The sequence below is a fragment of the Leiobunum rupestre genome, chromosome 6 (genome assembly GCF_980474605.1).
Source record: "Leiobunum rupestre chromosome 6, qqLeiRupe1.1.hap1, whole genome shotgun sequence".
NCBI lineage: Eukaryota > Metazoa > Arthropoda > Arachnida > Opiliones > Sclerosomatidae > Leiobunum > Leiobunum rupestre.
The window spans coordinates 12282449-12300378 of record NC_143389.1 but is presented as its reverse complement, the minus strand read 5'-3'; the positions used below and the strand labels follow the sequence as shown (position 1 = coordinate 12300378).

The window sequence follows — 17930 nt, the reverse complement described above, 5'->3', positions numbered from 1 at the left end:
TCTTCGTAGGTAATAGAATAAAGACTGGTTTACTATGATATATAGGATGAGGATTTATTTACAAATGAAATTTTATACAGAAACATGACTTGTTGATAACCGGGAGATCGAGTCACCCCTATAGTTATGCCGTTGCCTTTTATATCGAAATAGAAGAGAGATAAATAATATCTTACAATGGTCACTACTAGAATTATGTTTGATTACGTATTTACATCTACAACAATAACTTTCCGTTTATAAACATTTGAACAAGACTACGAATTAATTTATTTCTGAGCTATTCTTGAGGATCGTCTCACAGGTTCGCTTGGTTTGGAAAGACATTGTTGGTGGTCAGTAGAGGTTGACGTGATGGCTAGAGGTGCCGAATTCTGCGTTTGATTGTTCGTGAACTCAGGTTTATCCTGAATGCTAGCCGTCTGAATGGTAGAAGGTGTAGAGCCGGTGCCATTGCGATGCATCGTGCTGGGTGGCACTGCGGTGGCCGTTGATGCCTGCATTGTTAGCTTCTTATTGCATGGCATCCACAGCTGTGATTTTAAGGTAGATGTAGATGGTCCGATTTCGTTTGCAGCGGAGCGTTGTCGTTGACGAATTTGGTCTTTATGTCGCTTTACGGTTGAACCGTTGGTAGTCTGTATGACATACATGACTTTCCCAATGTTTTTGGTGATCGTACTCTCCAACCACTTTGGTCCTTTGCCAAAGTTTCTAGCAAAAACCAAGTCATTAACTTGAAATAAGTTTTCCTTACGTTCGTCGAGAGTGACTTCCGTTTCTGGAACTTGTTGCTTTGGATGGAAAAGTCGAGTCTTGTTCGTATAATTCTTCCTAGCATTCGCTCTGCTGGTGATTGTCCAGTTGATGCTGGAGTGCGTCGATGGTTTATCAGAAACCTTGAGATCCTGGTCTCGAGGGATCCAGATTTTAATTCTTTTAGATCGGCGTCAACTATGGTCGTCAGCATCGATGTTCCACCAGAAATCTTCTTTAAAGTGCTTTTGACTGTTCGAACGTTTCGCTCCGCAATACCATTTGATTCAGGATGATAAAGCGGTGAAAATAGGTGTTTGACTCCATTTTTATTGGGGAACGTCCAAAATTCTTCGCTACTGAAACACGTTGCGTTGTCTGAGACTAGAGTCTGTGGTAGACCGAATCTGGCGGACATCTGTCTGAGTGAAGAAATAACATCGGCTGACGAGGTAGTATTCTTGATTTCGACTTCCAGCCACCTTGAATAAGAGTCAACAACTATGAGAGAGGCCCGGCAAAGTCCAAATGAATTCTGGACCATGGAGTGGTAGATTCTGGCCAGGGAGAATAGACTTTACATGGCATGGGTGACGTAGTCTGGCAAATCTGGCATTGACGAACTAGCTCTTCCATCTGCGGGTCCAGGTTTGGCCACCAGACCTTCGATCTTGCCAACGCCTTCATCTGACTCATTCCTTGGTGTGTGCTGTGGAATTCCTTTAAGATCTGCTCTTGGAATTCCTCAGGAACAATGATTCGATTGTTCCACAGCAAGACTCCTTTGCAAGAGGTAATTTCGTGCTTTCGTCTAAAGTATGGTATGGTATTTGCGGAATATCTCTTAACATCGGTAGTCGGCCATCCATCTTTTGTAAAGGTCAAGACTTTCTAAAGAGTAGAATCCAGTTGAATTTCTTGTTGGATCATTTGCAGAGTGACGTTGAACGAAGTTTCCATCGAAGAGATACTGAAGACGTGTTCTTCAGGCTCTGGCGGTATAAATTCTGTAGTTTTCACAGGCAACCTGCTTAGAGCGTCGGCGTTACAATTAAGCTTGCCTTGCTTGTAGCAGATTTTATACTGGTAAGATGATAGTGTTAACGCCCATCTCTGAATTCTGGAAGCCGCCATGGCTGGAATGGATCTGTTCTCTGAAAACAGTGTTATTAAAGGTTTGGGATCAGTTAACAGCATGAATTGTCGCCCAAGTAGATACTTCCGGAACTTGGTGACTCCAAACACGATGGCGAGGGCTTCGCGCTCTATCTGTGGATAGTTTTTCTCGGCCTTCGTAAGAGTTCTGGATACGAATGAGATAGTTTGCTCGTTGCCGTTCTTGTTTTCATGTGACCGGACCGCTCCAAGGTCACTGGTTTTTTCTGATCATAGTGAACTAGCATGTTCAAATTTTTTAATGACATTTTGGCTTCACGGAATGCCCTTCGTTGTTCTTCCTGCCACTCCCAAGGTGTTTTCTTCTGCATTAGGCGGTATAAGAACTGACACTTTTCTTTACCCAAATTCAGTCCAGCTTGATCGATTTGATCTTTACCTCCTATGAGTAGATCGTCCTGAAACGCTGCTGTGCAATCGATCCCCTGTATGACCATCTCGATGTGCCTTTGGAAAATCGCGGATGCAGATGATACTCCATAAGGTAGTCTGTTCGGCTTGTAAAGGCCCTTGTGAGTATTGATCACTACAAGTTTTTTAGATTCTTCGTCGAGCTCGAGTTGCGCATATGCTTCCTTCAGATCAATTTTGGAAAAGTAACAGCAGCCTGCTAGGCTGGCGAAGATGTCTTCTGTTTTCGGTAGAGGGTACTGTTCAACGTCAATAGCCAAGTTCGCCGTGATTGAGTAATCCCCACAAAGTCTTATACCTCCATTTGGTTTTAGGGCGGTGACGATGGGTACAGCGTAATCAGAGTATGGAATGCGTGTGATAATTCCAGCATCTTCCAGTCGCTTTAGTTCGTGGTTGACCTTGTTTTTAAATGAGTATGGAACAGGTCTCGCTTTGCAAAAACGTGGTACGGCGTCTTTCTTAACAGCCAGGTGGACCTTGACGTTTTTCGGTAATCCAATTCCCGAAGAGAAGAGTTCCATATTCTTGTCCAGGATGGCTTCCAGTGACTCATTTATCGGTTGGAACGGGTCAATGGACAAAGTGTAGCGATCATTAGCTTGTTCCATGAGGTTAAGCTTTATTATTTTTAAATTGTACGGTTACTTGCGCTTGTCCTAATATCTTGACTTCATGACCCGAAAACGAAGTTAATCGTTGTTGGAATGAATTTAGAGTGTCGACATTTCCGATCTTTGAGAACGTTGTTACTGGCATCAACGAGTACGCCGACCCAGTATCTAGTTCCATTCTTGTTGCTTCTCCATTGATGGTGCAATGAACGTAGATCGGTTGTGTGCTTTCACGTTCTCCACTCTTGACATGGAACAACGTGTATTCCGCTTGGCAACTTGGATCCGGAACGACACTGTGGACATTGCTGGTTCTGGACTGCGAAGATTTGTCCGAATGAAAACTTCTCGCTTTTTTCTTGCAGGCTTCAGCGATGTGACCAGTTTGCTTGCAAAAATAACATTCAGTCTTTTTGAATTTGCAGTCCTCCGCTTTGTGGTCCTTTGAATTGCAACGATAGTACTTGGTTATGGTGCTGCTTCCGTTAGGTTGTTTCTGTGGCTTGGGCTGTTTTGACCCTCCCGTACTCTTACGAAAATTAATTCTATTAAAAGAATCGGTACAAGATACTTGCTGAAATAAATATTTCAAATCTCGCACCGATTGCTACTATGCCTAACACCGGGATGTACGACACGTCGCCATACAAAACGGCTTTGGCCAATCCAACTCAACCGTCTCTAACCAAAACCAAACTCAACCGAACCAAGACCTCCCGATTCAACCAAAGAAAATCATATTTCAATCCCGACCCAATGACTCGTCGTCCAACAAGAAAATCACCGCAGCTCACGGTATCCTGATCGACTCTTCCATCTATACATTTTAGAATAAAGATCTTATTGACGCCATCAAGACCTCTACAAACCCGTTCCAAATCTATTCATTCGGCTGTATTCAAGGTACCTTTCAACTGTTTTTCAAAAATCCGACCGGGGTGAGCGATCTCAAGACCAATGGTCTCCCGATGCCCGACCTCACTCTGTTGCAATGCCATGCGATTGGTACTCCTCCAACGCGGGTGGTTGTATCTGACGTACCCTCCCATTTTGAGAACTCGGACCTACGGGAGATTATGGCGTCCTACGGTTCCGTCGTCAAATCTCTCTGAGCATCCTCCACGGATCCCGATCTCCCTGGATTGCAAAGTCTTCGACGAAAAGTTATGATTAAATTCCCGACCTCCAAAGCTCGCGAAAGTCTTCCAGAAACAATTGTTGTAGAACTCGACTATGTGCCCTACACGTGTTTCGTCTAAACCGACATCATATGCCATCTCGGCCATGACATCGGCCACACCCGTGAGTTATGTCCTAAGAAGAAAGACTCCGTTGATGACAACCACGAAGGTGATACTTCCACCATTCCCAAGGAAATCGAAAACGTGGTAAAGCTCGTAGATTTTCAAAGCATTCTACTAACTGATGATGAGACGCTTCTATACCCTACCCAAACCTTGACATGACTCTCATAACAGTCAAATGCAACGAGTCCGATGGCGTTAGTTGGTTTAAGCCTCCGGCGTCCACTCCTGCCTCCAAGCAAAACGTCAATCTCCCGCTCCGCAAGATTCCATGCCTTACAAGAAACAATCATTCGCTCATCCAGTCCCTCCCAAAGCTCTTTCGCAAAAATCGGCATCTTCGTACTCCAGCGTGGTCTCCGACACGGACCTTGCTGACTTTCTTGATTCGGACTTTTCTCAAAATTCTTCAAGCACCACTCCTCTTTCTGCCTCTTCACTTGTAAGCCTTTTTGATTCGCTCTAAAATTCCCATCCTTGATCATATTCGACAACACACAAATTCACCAGTTACTCTTCTAAAACAACTTGAAGACATCCGAAAACATGATGCTACTTACCGCAAAAGCCCACTATATCGACTATTGAAGCAAGCAATCTATCAATGGGACCGCAAAATTATGCAAGCTTTGAAAAATGAATCTGAATCATGTCATTAATTATTTTAATTGATTTAATGTAACCGTTTTTATATTTGTAATTTGTTTCTCGCATTGTTTTTAAAATTGACTGTTTTAGGTTAAGGTTTTAATTTAATTTTAAATTGGATTCGATACCTGTTTTTCTTCATTTACGTATAAATACAAAATTCGATATATTGTACATTTTTATTAATTCACAATTGTTAATCTAATTTGATTCTGCTAAATAAAGAATTTTTATACTCTCTCTCTCGTGCTCCTTTAGTGTGGTGCGCACTATAAGACGCTCCCGTTATTTCGAGTTTTTCTCCTGTTTAAAGTGCCGTACAGGCCTGATTATTATATTTTTACGGTTCTAGAACTTCCCAGTTCTCGATTGGTGTATTTTCTGCCCCGTTCTAACCGATATTTTCGGTTTTACGACCGTTTGTTCGTAGCGGTTTTGATGGCGTCTATAAGTTATTTGTTCGAATAGGAGTAGATAGTGGAGTCAATCAGGATACCGTGAGACGCTGTTATATCTTGGAAGTTGGGTTAGTGGAAGAGGTTTCGTCGAGTTGGGATCGGAAAATATTTTTCCTCGATAGAGTATGGTGATGTCGGATCGGATTAGAATTGTCTCGGGTTGAGACGGTCGATTCAGAATTACCAAAACGGTTCCGGAAGAAAGCCGTTTTATAAGGAGACGGGTCTGTCATCCCGCGGGAATTGAAACTATATTTCCGCGCGCGCGCGAAAATAAAAACTTTCAAAAGACGATAAGCCTAAAAAGCCGAATAATCTACTTTTTGGCGAAAACTACAAAACCGACCGTCTACTTTCCAACTTTTCTTTAAAAATACATCCTGGGCTACCCAACTCAAGACAGACGGACTCTCGATGCCAGACCTTACCTGGGTACAATTCCACGCGATCGCCCCCCCCCCTCGACCCGAGTCGTCGTTTCAGACGTACCGTCTCATTTTGAAAACTCTGATATGCGAGATCTGATGTCAGCCTACGGCACCGTCGTCGGTCCCATCAAGACTATCCGATCCTCTTTTTCTGATCCCGATCTCCCAGCTTTAATAAGCTTCCACCGACAAGTCTTGATAAAATTTCCAACTACCCTAGCTCACGAGAGCCTGCCTGAGCGAATTATTGTGAAACTCGATGACGTTCCGTACAACTTTGTCTCAACCGACATCAAGTGCCACCAATGCCACGCCACCGACCACCGGCCACACCCGAGGTTTCTGCCCAAACAAAAAAGAACCCGTTATTGAAAATCATGAACCTGATGTTGAAATTCCTGAAAGTGTTGTTGAAATTCCTGAAAGTGTTGTTGAAATTCCTGAAAGTGTTGTTGAAATTCCTGAAAGTGTTGTTGAAATTCCTGAAAGTGTTGTTGAAATTCCTGAACCCGTAAACACCATCCCGAAGACGATTTCCACTTTTACCAACGTGGAAATGACACCAACTGAAATACCCGACTCAGATTTAAACCCCTTTAATTTGGACATGACCCCTATCACTATCAACTGTAGTGACGGCGTGAGTTGGTTCCAGCCTCCCAAGCCTCGAAATTCTACTCCTATCTCGAAGCATCCTCCCGGCCTAACAGTTCTCCAAAAATCCAAACACCAATTCTCAGCCTCACAAGATCCTTCACCTCCCAAAAAGAAAACCATCTCGGAAACCTCAACCAAAGCTCATTCCCATTAATCGGCTTCTTCCTACTCCAGCGTGGTCTCTGATACGGACCTCACTGATTTTCTCGATTCCGACTCCGCTCAAAATTGTTCAACCTCCGCTCCACTTTCCGACTCCTCTCTCATCAGCTAATTCGACTCCATGTATCACTCAAAATTTCCCGTACTTGTTCACGTTCACCCATTGCTCTCCTCAATCAACTTGAGAGTATCAGAAAAAACGACGCCACATACCGCCACAACCCTCTTTCTCGAATGAGCAAACAAGCCATCTACCAATGGGAACGGAAAATTATGAACGCCATCAAACTCGAAGCACAACATTATATGTTATTTTTGTAATCACATCAAGAACTGTAGCCAGATCCGTGCTTGGCATTTTTACAGAGCTCAGAGGCAAGTAAGAAACATAAAATAATATTGATAATGTACACTCTGTTAAATAAGTCTTCGGCCGTTGGTATTTTGGCACTTATTTGCGATTATCTGAAAAACTATGAAACCTGCATTTTTGGATTAACAAGGGTCGATTCATATTTAGAAAGTGCCATTGTTATCCGGCTACGTCGAACGGCTGCTAGATATGGCCTATCGAACATTCGGGTCTCATTCGGAAAATTCTAAAATGCTCGAGGCGACCGAGAAATAATATCTTATAGTTGAGGAAAAAAACCACTTTCGTCGTTTAACGCGTCATATCCGTAATTCAAAATCGGTTTTTGGAGGGCAAACAGAAAATTTGGAGGCAATTTGGCTAGGGGTTTGGTAATTTTCACTACCTTTTTTAAGTGATTTTAAATAAGTTTTTTAATCAAAATGGTTAGTTTTTGTGCTGTTTATGGATGTTCAAAACGGGCAAACAGAGACGGTTCTAATTTATCATTTTATCGGTTTCCTGGCCTGAAAGAAAATAGTAAAAACCGGGCCTTGGTTAACCTAGCACATTTAAGGCGGAAAAAATGGATTAATGCAATAAATAGGAAAGATTTAACGATGGAGAAGATTAAATATGCCAGAGTATGCTCCTTACATTTTACTACAGGTGAGATATTAGTAACTTTTAATAATAATTATATGTAATTGCTTTTGGGTAGATTTTAAAGTATATGTTATTACAGGAAAACCAGCTTCTTTGAAAGATGATAGAAATCCAGATTGGGTTCCTAGTTTAAACCTAGGTTATGGGAAAAAGCTAAAAGAGGATAAAGTTTCACTTCAAAGAAAAGAACGTGCATTGAAAAGAGCTCAAAACAAATTCCCTACATTAAAGATGATTCCCTCACATTCTGAAGTCGATGTAAACATTAGTGATGGTGAAGTTGATTCGAATATTAGTGATGATGGAAATTAGTTAAATGAAGGTAGAAATGAAATTGAAAATAGTAATTCAACAATACGCTGTCATGAAGAGTTAAAAGACTTATCTCGTGCAAGATCACTTCTTAATCATTATAATTACTCCTTTACATCTCACAAATGTATTCAAACTTCAGTATGCACTCAAACAAAAGAGTGCCAGACTGATTTAACGGGTGAAAAATTAGGCGAACTAGAAAGTGATTTAGTTCAAGCTCGTTTAGAGTTAAAAAAAATGCAGAATAAATTAAAATCTAGTATCATTTGCGAGGACAGCTTTGAAGATAATGCTAAAGTAAAATACTACACAGGTTTAAACTCTTTCGAATCATTAATGGTTATATTTAACATAGTTAAACCTTTTTTAGTTGTTAATCAGCTTTCTTCACTCACCAAGTTTCAGCAAATGATAATGTTTTTAATGAAAATAAGGCTTAATGTAGATTTTTAGATTTAGGCTACAGGTTTAATGTATCTAACAGAACAGCATCACGTGTATTTTATTCATGCTTGGATGTATTTTTTTCTAGACTCGGTCATTTAGTTGTGTGGCCCTCTCGGGACAATTTATATAAAACTATGCCTAGATCTTTTGAACAAGTTTTTGGGAGGAAAGTAACTGTGATTATCGACTGCTTCGAGGTTTTTACTGAAAAACCTTCTAACCTATTAGCAAGAGGCCAGCTGTGGTCTCAATATAAACACCATCATACAGTGAAATTTTTAATCGGTGTAACTCCGCAGTGTTCAGTTTCTTTCCTTTCTGAGGCTTGGGGTGGGAGAGTATCGGATAAACATATTACAGAAAATTGTGGATTATTAGATAAACTTTTACCCGGAGACATGATACTAGCTGATAGAGGCTTTAATGTAGCTGATTCAGTTGGATTTCATTGTGCTGAAGTCAAACTACCAGCATTTAAAAAAGACAAAAAGCAGCTATCTCCTTATGAAGACACCCGTAAATTAGCTACATGTAGTGTAAGAATTCATGTGGAAAGGGTAATTGGGTGTGTACGACAAAAATACACTATTCTCGAAGGGCCTGTCCCGATTGAAATGCTAAATGATGTCTCTGATAATAACGAAAAATTAGCTACTATTGACAAAATTGCCCAAGTTTGTTGTGCATTATTTAATGTGTGTCCATCAATTATTAATGAATAAACTCAACGCTTTTAAAACTGTAAAATCGTAGAAATTTTTATTTGAAAATAGGAATAACTCGCCACATTTTGTACTTAAAAATATTGCTTTTGTTGAAAATAGGAACATTTATATTGTGCGACAGGTTTTACAGACCCAGGATCCTTTTGGTGTTCTCTTTAGCCCAATGCATTTAGTATGGTACCATATAATATCACAGCCAGGAGCTTCGCAAAAAATCATTCTTTCTTCGTTACTAACTTTACCGTGGCAAATGCACCAAGTTTTTGAATTTGGGTCATCGGCGGGTGAAGGGTTTTTGTTAGCTGCAGGCTCTTCAGTTACTGATGATGGCAAAGATGTATTCTTGTGATTGCCATTTGTGAAATACCTTGCCAATAATTCCACCATGACTGCATTCTTGAAGAAACAAGTTGCCTTGGCCAAATTTTTCTCCCAGAACTCATGATCAGGATGAATTCTTTGTAAAAATATTTCTCCGTTTTCAGCCCACACAACAAAATCACAGTATTGTTTACTGCAAATGAATATTTGAGCTTGGCAATGATAATAGTATGTGTGTTGTTTATTTAGTACTAACTCGTCTCCACTTTTGACTAGGCAATTTTTTTTCATGGCTAGGTCTGCCACAGATTCTCCTTTGATGCAATAAGGGCATTTCAGCTCTACGCAACCTTCTCCATCACAATTGCAACTGACTAATGCATCAGGGGAAGCCCCCAAATGCGGATATTTAGGGTTGATTACCAAACCTGCCCGTGAAATTTTAAGGTCACAAGAATCATGATCACACTTTACTTTTTTCTTGTATGCTTTTAAAGCTACATTTTCGTGGCTGCACCCCCATTCAGTAGCTTTACTTTTAAATTTGCATTTTTCAGGATAGCAAATTGACTTGATAAGGCTTGGACTAGATAGAGCGGATTTTGTATTGCACGCTGCTTTAAACTTGGACGCAGTTATCCTCCCAGCTCTGAAATCAAACCAAAGTTGTGATTTTGCTTGATTTCTGGTGTTCTTTTCAATTTCAGAGGCAACTTCTTCCGTAATACTGAGAGCTGTATTGTTACTTAGTTCAACAAGTTGATTATAATTTAGCTTAGTATTATCTTCTGAGAAAAGACCCTTGAGGCAATTAGTCGGGAGAGGCTTTGGAACAAAATGGTTGGAGTATGATGATGTAGAGGCTAGCACAACTGGTTTTGGATTTAAGGAATTTAACAGTGCGTAGATATCTGCTTTCTCTGATTCAGATGGAAGAGGTATCTTACGTCTCTTCTTTCCTTCTTTAGGAGTTTCTCCATTTTCCAAAGCCTGGCATTTTCTCTTTGAAGAGGAAAGATCAATATCTCTAACTCTGGCATACTTTACTTCGCGATCACTTGGAGCTTTCCACTGGCATAACAGCTCAGTGCAAGTCATTGGCCCTTCACGTTGTCTAATGGCATATTCAATGAAAAACAAAATAGCTCCAACATGCGAGCATACTTCGCCTAGCCCTGCAACACACGTGCAATGTCCACAAACAATAGTGCCCATTCTGTCTGAGATAATCCACGGTTGAGTGGGTGCAACATCAAAACATTGAGAATGCTTAACCTAATAATGTTTGTTTCATCAATTTAAATTTAGACTCAAGCTCTAGCAAAAAAGAAACACTTACTTTTCCCAGGAATACAAAATATTGGTCAACTTCTTTCACAATTAGTTGACGAACAAAACCAGATATATAGAATTTATATGACTCAAGGCTTTTATATGCCTTCAATTCGCCCAAAGTGTAGGTACTTATATTGTGGATTAGATAAGTAAATACATCAGGATACGAGATTTCTGGCCATAGCCTAAGCTCAACACTTTCCTTAGGCTTAAATAAATATGGATCGATGCCATTAATAATCTTAATTTTCTCTTTATACCGATTGGCAGCGTCTTTATTAGACTTCAACAATTCTTTAAAATAGTCACTCATGATAGTGGTTCTTTAAAACATTACAGATAAACTCTTTAAACACGTTACTTATAGGTACTCTTATGCTATTTCACGTTTGCCAAAATCTGCTTGCCCTCCAAAATTTCAAATCTCGGGTTTAGAAACAGACGCCGCTCCGTTGCTATGGCAACGGAGGCGGAGCTAAGGGGTAGTGTCAATACTCTATAAGCATATATATATTGATTTAACGAGTTGTTGCAACGGTGTGGTTATATGCCGGATTAATAATATTGATTAATTAGGCTTTTTAGAATTTTCCGAATGAGACCCGAACGTTCGATAGGCCATATCTTAGCAGCCGTTCGACGTAGCCGGATAACAATGACACTTTCTAAATATGAATCGACCCTTGTTAATCCAAAAATGCAGGTTTCAGGGGCGTAACATCATTTTTAAAAATGTTGTCAAAAACGATATTTGGCGTTTCCGGCGGATATGGAAATGCTACACGTGAATCAAGACAAAGGTATGAAAGATATTAGTAAAATATTAAAAATAAAATTGGTTTCAACTTGCTATCTTTCATAGTTTTTGAGATAATCGCAAATAAGGGCCAAAATCCCAACGGCCGAAGACTTATTTAACAGAGTGTACCAACCTATAACAGATAAAGGCCTTATTAGTTCATTTCTTGTAAAATCCGGTTTGCCTGAGCTCTGCCTGCGGAGTGGATCGTTGAGTGCTATTCTTCACTTTATAACTTCGTATCGGCTGCAGTGTTGTTTTTTATCACCTCCGATAAATTATCGATGCGCGCTATACACTTTCACACCGATTAAAACATCAACTTACGTCGTTTGTGATAGGCCGTCAAAAAAAACGGGCGTAAAGTGGGGCCGAATCGAGTTGTTTGTTGGACACTTAGGCGACTTTTTGTAACTCCATACCGCTACCTCGATCGGCTCCTATAACAGATAAATGCCTTATTAGTTCATTTCTTGTAAGATCCCGTTTGCCTGAGCTTCAGAACTTCTTCCTAAATCTCTTGTTGCACCAACGTGAGCACAATCATTAGTATTATACTTGCAAGTTCTACACATGAGCATAATACCTTCTGCTGACTGATTAGTTTCGCTTGGAATTAAAATTCGATACGACTCACCTCCCTAAACGCATATCCCTTTGATCAAATCAACAAAACTAATGTAAGGCTAAAAAGAAAAATTAAAACAGGATTAAAAAACTGTAAAAGTTAAATGATAAAATACGCGAAAAAGTAGATTAGTCCATAATTAAAAGGGATAATATATCTAAATCCTAAACAAATTTGAAGAAATTAAAAAACTTACTAATAACTCGTACCGATAGGTCTTCGAGCGAATCTCGGATCAAATAGATCTTCGAGTAATAAACTACATAAAAACTAAATAAAATAGCCAGAAATTCCAACGGTAGACCGGTTTCGTTCTATTTGGAACTCATCGGTACCGTGCGGGAAATATGGCTGGCGACTGTTATATCGACGGAAAGCCGAAAAGGGGGGAGTGTGGTGGAGAATAGTATATACGATAAGTTAAGTTAGAAGAGACCACCTATGGACTGTGAGAAGGATGATAAAATGAAATTTAAAATATTTTTTTTTCTATTAAAATAATTTCAAAAATTGTTCAAGGAGAAAAGAGTACTTGTAGAAATGCTTATTGAGGAAAAAACATTTGTGCTACTAAAACTATTTCACTATAAAAATACTTATTTAAATAAGCAAGTTGGAGTTTTGATTACAATTATTCTCCACATATTGCAACATTATTTTTCAAAATGAAACTGTGCATAAAGACATGTCAAGGTAAGAAGGTTAGGGTAAATTAAGGTGATACATGAGAAATTCACCATTAGTATTAGCATAAGTTTATAATAATCTTTACATAAGTGTGTCACTTACCTATCTTCCGTGTGTTAAATTTTTACTAAGTCATTTCTAAAATGACCATATATTTTTGTTAGACTTCAAACCTACGTTTTAGGCCTAATGCGCGGTTTTTGCGTCGAAGTCATGGTGAGCACGCGCAGGGGAGCCTTTGCTAAGCGTAGAACCGGCGCGATATAACTTTTTTAAGTTGTGTATGTTTTGTCGTGGGTCGAAGAAACAGGACAGTCTGCAATTTTAGGGTTATAAAAAATGTTTATTACAACTGGATCATATTGAAGTCGATTTACAAAGTCAATGTATAAATTATTTTGACATTAGCTTATATATCAAATATTAAAACACATAATTCATTTAAATTAAGCAACGTTATACATAAAAAACCCAGTTACAAATACAAATTCTAAAAACAATAATATTTACATTGGTTTAAACTTGACTATCTTTTTATTTATATTTGGAACCTAACATTCTCCCATCTCTTGAAAAGTATATTTTAATTTTCAACACTAGTCTAAAGGTAGAGGACACAGCTTGACAATTGGTCGTTTGAATTGGCTTTCCGCTGTTTTTACTGTCACGACTCGTGTGCAGTTGTCTAAACCGGAATGTACTTCGATGATTCGACCCATTCTCCATTTTGTGCTGGCATGTTTTCCTCTTTGAGTAATACCAGATCACCGACCCTGAGGTTTGGAGTCGGAGATGCCCATTTTGGTCGCTGCTGTAGTCGAGACAAGTACTCTTGACTCCAGCGCCGCCAGAAATTCTGCAGTAGTCTTTGCCCAAGTTGCCAGCGCGACAGTCGGTTCAGTTTTTCAGAGGTCAGGTCTGGTTCTGGAACGGCGGTCAATGGACCACCAATAAGAAAGTGCCCAGGGGTTAAGGCAGACAGGTCACTCGGATCAGCGCTTAGAGACGTCAAAGGTCGTGAATTGAGACAGCTTTCAATCTGGCCGAGTAATGTTTGAAACTCCTCGAAGTTTAATACCGTTGCACCGATGACCCTTTTCAGGTGGAATTTTAACGACTTGACTCCAGCTTCCCAGAGCCCTCCGAAATGTGGTGCTGCTGGTGGGTTTACATGCCACTGGATACCTTCTTCGGCCGACCAGGTGTTGATTGGAGCGTTATTGGACGTTGTAGATGTGAACTTCATGAAATCCTTTAATTCTGGTGCTGCTCCTATGAAGTTAGAGCCGCAGTCGCTATATATGTGTGAGCATTTCCCTCGTCGGGCGATAAAACGTTTAAGAGCGGCAAGGAACGCTTCTGTCGACATGTCACTCACCAACTCCAAATGCAGGGCTCGGGTCGTGAAGCATGCAAAAAGTGCTACGTATCCCTTGAACGTGTGAACGGACCAGCGTAATCCACACCACAATTAAGGAAGGCTCGGCCTGGATTTATACTCGTACTGCTTGGAGATTCCCCATGAGTTGCTTCGCAGTTGCCCCTTGCTGCCGGATGCATCGGACGCAACGTCGTACATGGAAACGTACGGCAACCCGTATACCAAAAATCCAGAACTTACGTTGGAGAACAGTTATCAATAGCTGTGGTCCTAAATGCAGATGCTTGATATGCTCATGATTTATTATCAGGTCAGTGAGCTTGATTCTTCGAGGTAGCAAAATTGGGTGGATCTTGTCGGTTGACAGGTTGGCGTGATGCAGGCGACCTCCAACCCTAATAATTCCCCGTTGATCTAGAAACGGACACAATGGTACAAGCTTGCTTTTGGTCGGAAGATTTTTCTTCTTACGAAGAAGTTCGTAGTCTTCACGAAAGAGTTTTTGTTGGATTCTTTTGACCCAGTGTACAAGCGCTGTCTCTCGTTCTTCAGTGGTAAGTACCCCAGTCTGTCTTGACTCCTTATGGTCCTTGGATATTCGTAAATTATGACGATATCGAAGAATGTACGCCGTTACATTTATCAAGGTTCGTAGTGATGAATACTTTGTTAGGAGGGAGTTGTCGACTTGACAATGCGCTACTAGAGTTACAGCGATCTTCTCCTCGATACAACAGCCCTTTTCCTCTTCGGTAATTGGTAAGATTTTTGATGGCGTGAAAGTTTGTAGCCATTCTGGGCCCTTCCACCATAATGGGTGAGTTTGCAGCTCTCTTGGCGAAATTCCCCGCGAAGCGCAGTCGGCTGGATTGGTTTCGCCGGAAACATGGTTCCAATGAGCTTTCGGGACCATTTCTTGAACCTCAGACACTCTGTTTGCCACAAACGTCTTCCAGCGATGTGGTGGAGACCGGATCCAGGCTAATACGAGAGTGGAATCTGTCCAACAATAGGTATCTGTGAATTCTTCGTTAATTGATGTTCAAATGAGTTTTATCAACCAGTTCCAGCCTTGGTAGTGTCGTCTTTTTCAATGGTGCGACTTTCGTTTTCGCTGCAACGAGTTGAACGCTGATTTGGCCTGTAGTCGACGTCGTTCGTAGGTAAACGGTTGCAGAGACAGCTTTTTCTGATGCATCGCAGAATCCACGTAAGGTACGTTCCAGCGTCTCCGGTTGTGACATGTAACGGCTTATTGTCATCTTCTCGATCTGTGGTAAATCGTCCCGGAAGGTTCGCCATTTGTTGATTAGTTGGGGTGGTAATTGCTCGTCCCAACCAATTTTTACTTGCCACATGTCTTGAAGTAGGAGTTTCGCCACAACTGTAACTGGTGCAAGCAAGCCCAATGGGTCGAATACCTTCGCTGTGTCTGATAATATGGTTCTCTTCGTGATCGACGATCGGTCTGAAGGTGACGTTACCGCAAAGGTGAAATGGTCTGGTGCTGGCGTTCAATTAAGTCCCAGTGTCTTGATAGTTTCATCGTTGTCGATACATAATGGGCCTTGGATCTCTCTTAGCCTTGGTGGTAGAGACTCCAGTAATTTGGTATCGTTGGAGGTCCATTTTCTGAGTTCAAAGCCAGCATCGGTCGTTGCTTTCTCTTTCTGGAGATGGAAACCTTCCGCTCGAGTCATCATGCCGGTCATAAGATCATCCATATAAAAGTCGTTGGCTAGTGCTGATGATGCCAGAGGTAGCTGATCCTTAATATCTTCAGATAATTGCTGAAGAACCCTTGTTGCTAGGAAGGGCGCCGCTGAGATACCGTAGGTGATTGTATTGAGTTTGTATCCCTCGAGTGGTTTGGACGGATCTTCTCACGAGATGATTCTCTGCCATTTGGTGTCGTTCGGGTGTACGAGGATTTGACGGTACATCTTCGCGATGTCTGCTGTCATCACGATCGGGAAGTTTCGGAATCTGATCAAAAGATTGATAAGGTCATCTGGGAGTTTTGGGCCTACCAAAAGCACGTCATTGAGAGATTGGCCCTTTGCAGACTTTGCCGAAGCGTCGAATACTACACGTAGTTTCGTCGTAGTACTAGCCTCTTTGATGGCAGCGTGATGTGGTAGATAATATCCGCTTGTTGATTTCACGCTTTCGTGGATACGTTCCATATGGTTCAATTTGATGTAGTCTTCCATGAAGTCACAATATTGTTGATGTTTATCAGGGTCGGCTTGGAGTCGACGTTCATTGTAGAGAAATCTCCTAAGTGCCAATTTCCTGGAGTCGCCAAGTTCTTCCGGGTCGCTCTTGAATGGCAATCGGACAATGTATCTTCCAGCTCTCGATCGTGATTGCGTTTCCTTAAACTCCAATTCGCATTGCATTTCGTCGGACGTAAATAGCTTCTTCGTCGCTACTTCTTCCAATTCCCAGAATTTCGTTAGCTGTTCGTCTAAGGTACAAGCATGTACTTGGATAGGAATGGTTGAGTTAGTTTCTTCATGGGATAACGATCCGCCAAGTGCCCAGCCGAAGATCGTTTTAAACGCTACCGGTAATTTCCGTCTTCCCTGGCGTTTGCCTTCTTGAAGGACGTGGAAGAAGAGGTCACCGCCCAGTAATAAGTCTACCGGTCCGGAAATGTGGAAAGTGGAGTCAGCGAGCTTGAGCCCCTTAATATGAGACCAACGGCAAGGATTGAACGATGAACTTGGTAAATTTTCCGTAACTTGGTTCAGGATAAGAGCCTTGACGGATAAATTGTTGTTTTCTTCAGTCATTATGTCCAGTTGCACACTGCCACGTGCCGTCCCAATGCCTGTTGTGCCGATCCCGCCAATGGAGAGATTGCAGCGGGAGCGTTTAAGTTTGAGCCTCTTCATACCTTGCTCCGTGATTAATGTTGCCTGAGACGCGGAATCCAGTAGCGCTCTGAGGTTCTGATATTGACCAGTGATTTCCTTGACCTTGATTTTTGCTGTAGGTAATAGAACTTGAGATTGTTCAGGATTCTTCATTGGCGTTGACAGTATCTCCCGTGATACGTGGGCGATGACATCAGCGTTTCGTTTCCTGATTCTTGAGAAGATCTGTGAAGTAAGGTATGGTGCTTGGTGTTACATACCTTACATAGTTCCCGTTTGCAATCATTACTCTGATGCTCTGAGCTAAGGCAATTGAAACATAGTGGGTTTTTCCTGATAGTGATCCATTTATCCTCTGCTGTCGCCTTGAGGAAGGTAGGACATCGGTAAACTGGATGGTCTTCAGTGCATACTACGCACTTTCCCTTGACTGATCCATGATATGACGTCGTGAATCTACCTGCTTGAAAAGACTCCTTTGCTCTTGAGGAACTTGAAGCTGGTTGAGAGGCTGCCATAGCTCTAGCTCGTTGTTCCAAAAACGTCGAAAGTTCTTCATACTTTGGGCGATTTGTTCCGGTAAGTGAAAGTTCCCACTGTCGACGTGATTCCGCATCTAGTTTTTCTTTTACAATATGAATGAGTACGGCGTCCCAGTGTTCTACTGGCTCTTGTAATACCTTAAGGGATCTAATGCATTCGGATGATGTGTCGATTAATCGACGAAGTTCCGTAGATGATTCTTCTTTTACGGACTGTTGCGCGAACAGTCGTTTAA

The 17930-nt window shown here is 41.2% G+C and overlaps 3 protein-coding genes across 3 annotated transcripts; 1 reads left to right on the top strand and 2 right to left on the bottom strand.

The window, feature by feature from the left end:
• Positions 1-8528: 8528 nt before the first annotated feature.
• LOC149939283 (uncharacterized) lies at positions 8529-9116 on the top strand. The gene has a single exon (XM_090179096.1). It carries the CDS (start codon positions 8529-8531, stop codon positions 9114-9116), a length of 588 nt encoding a protein of 195 aa, XP_090035222.1.
• A 4458-nt stretch (positions 9117-13574) lies between these two features.
• LOC149939282 (uncharacterized) lies at positions 13575-14258 on the bottom strand. The gene has a single exon (XM_090179095.1). The coding sequence runs from the start codon at positions 14256-14258 to the stop codon at positions 13575-13577; it is 684 nt and encodes a 227-aa protein (XP_090035221.1).
• Positions 14259-14311: 53 nt separating this feature from the next.
• LOC149939281 (uncharacterized) lies at positions 14312-17305 on the bottom strand. The gene is made up of 6 exons (XM_090179094.1): positions 16301-17305; positions 16196-16256; positions 15855-16149; positions 15332-15777; positions 14511-15269; positions 14312-14436 (listed from the first exon to the last, which is right to left on the bottom strand). The coding sequence occupies exons 1-6, from the start codon at positions 17303-17305 to the stop codon at positions 14312-14314; spliced, it is 2691 nt and encodes an 896-aa protein (XP_090035220.1).
• Between the last annotated feature and the right edge of the window lie 625 nt (positions 17306-17930).

Bases quoted from the DNA above. Each gene is read 5' to 3' on its own strand.
- LOC149939283 (XM_090179096.1), top strand. From the start codon at position 8,529: ATGCCTAGATCTTTTGAACAAGTTTTTGGGAGGAAAGTAACTGTGATT.
- LOC149939282 (XM_090179095.1), bottom strand. From the start codon at position 14,258: ATGTCGACAGAAGCGTTCCTTGCCGCTCTTAAACGTTTTATCGCCCGA.
- LOC149939281 (XM_090179094.1), bottom strand. From the start codon at position 17,305: ATGAAGAATCCTGAACAATCTCAAGTTCTATTACCTACAGCAAAAATC. The intron at 15,778-15,854 runs GCTAAGAGAGAT...ATTGAACGCCAG, and splicing joins CTGGAGTCTCTACCACCAAG to CACCAGACCATTTCACCTTT. The intron at 15,270-15,331 runs GTTGATAAAACT...ATTGTTGGACAG, and splicing joins CACTACCAAGGCTGGAACTG to ATTCCACTCTCGTATTAGCC.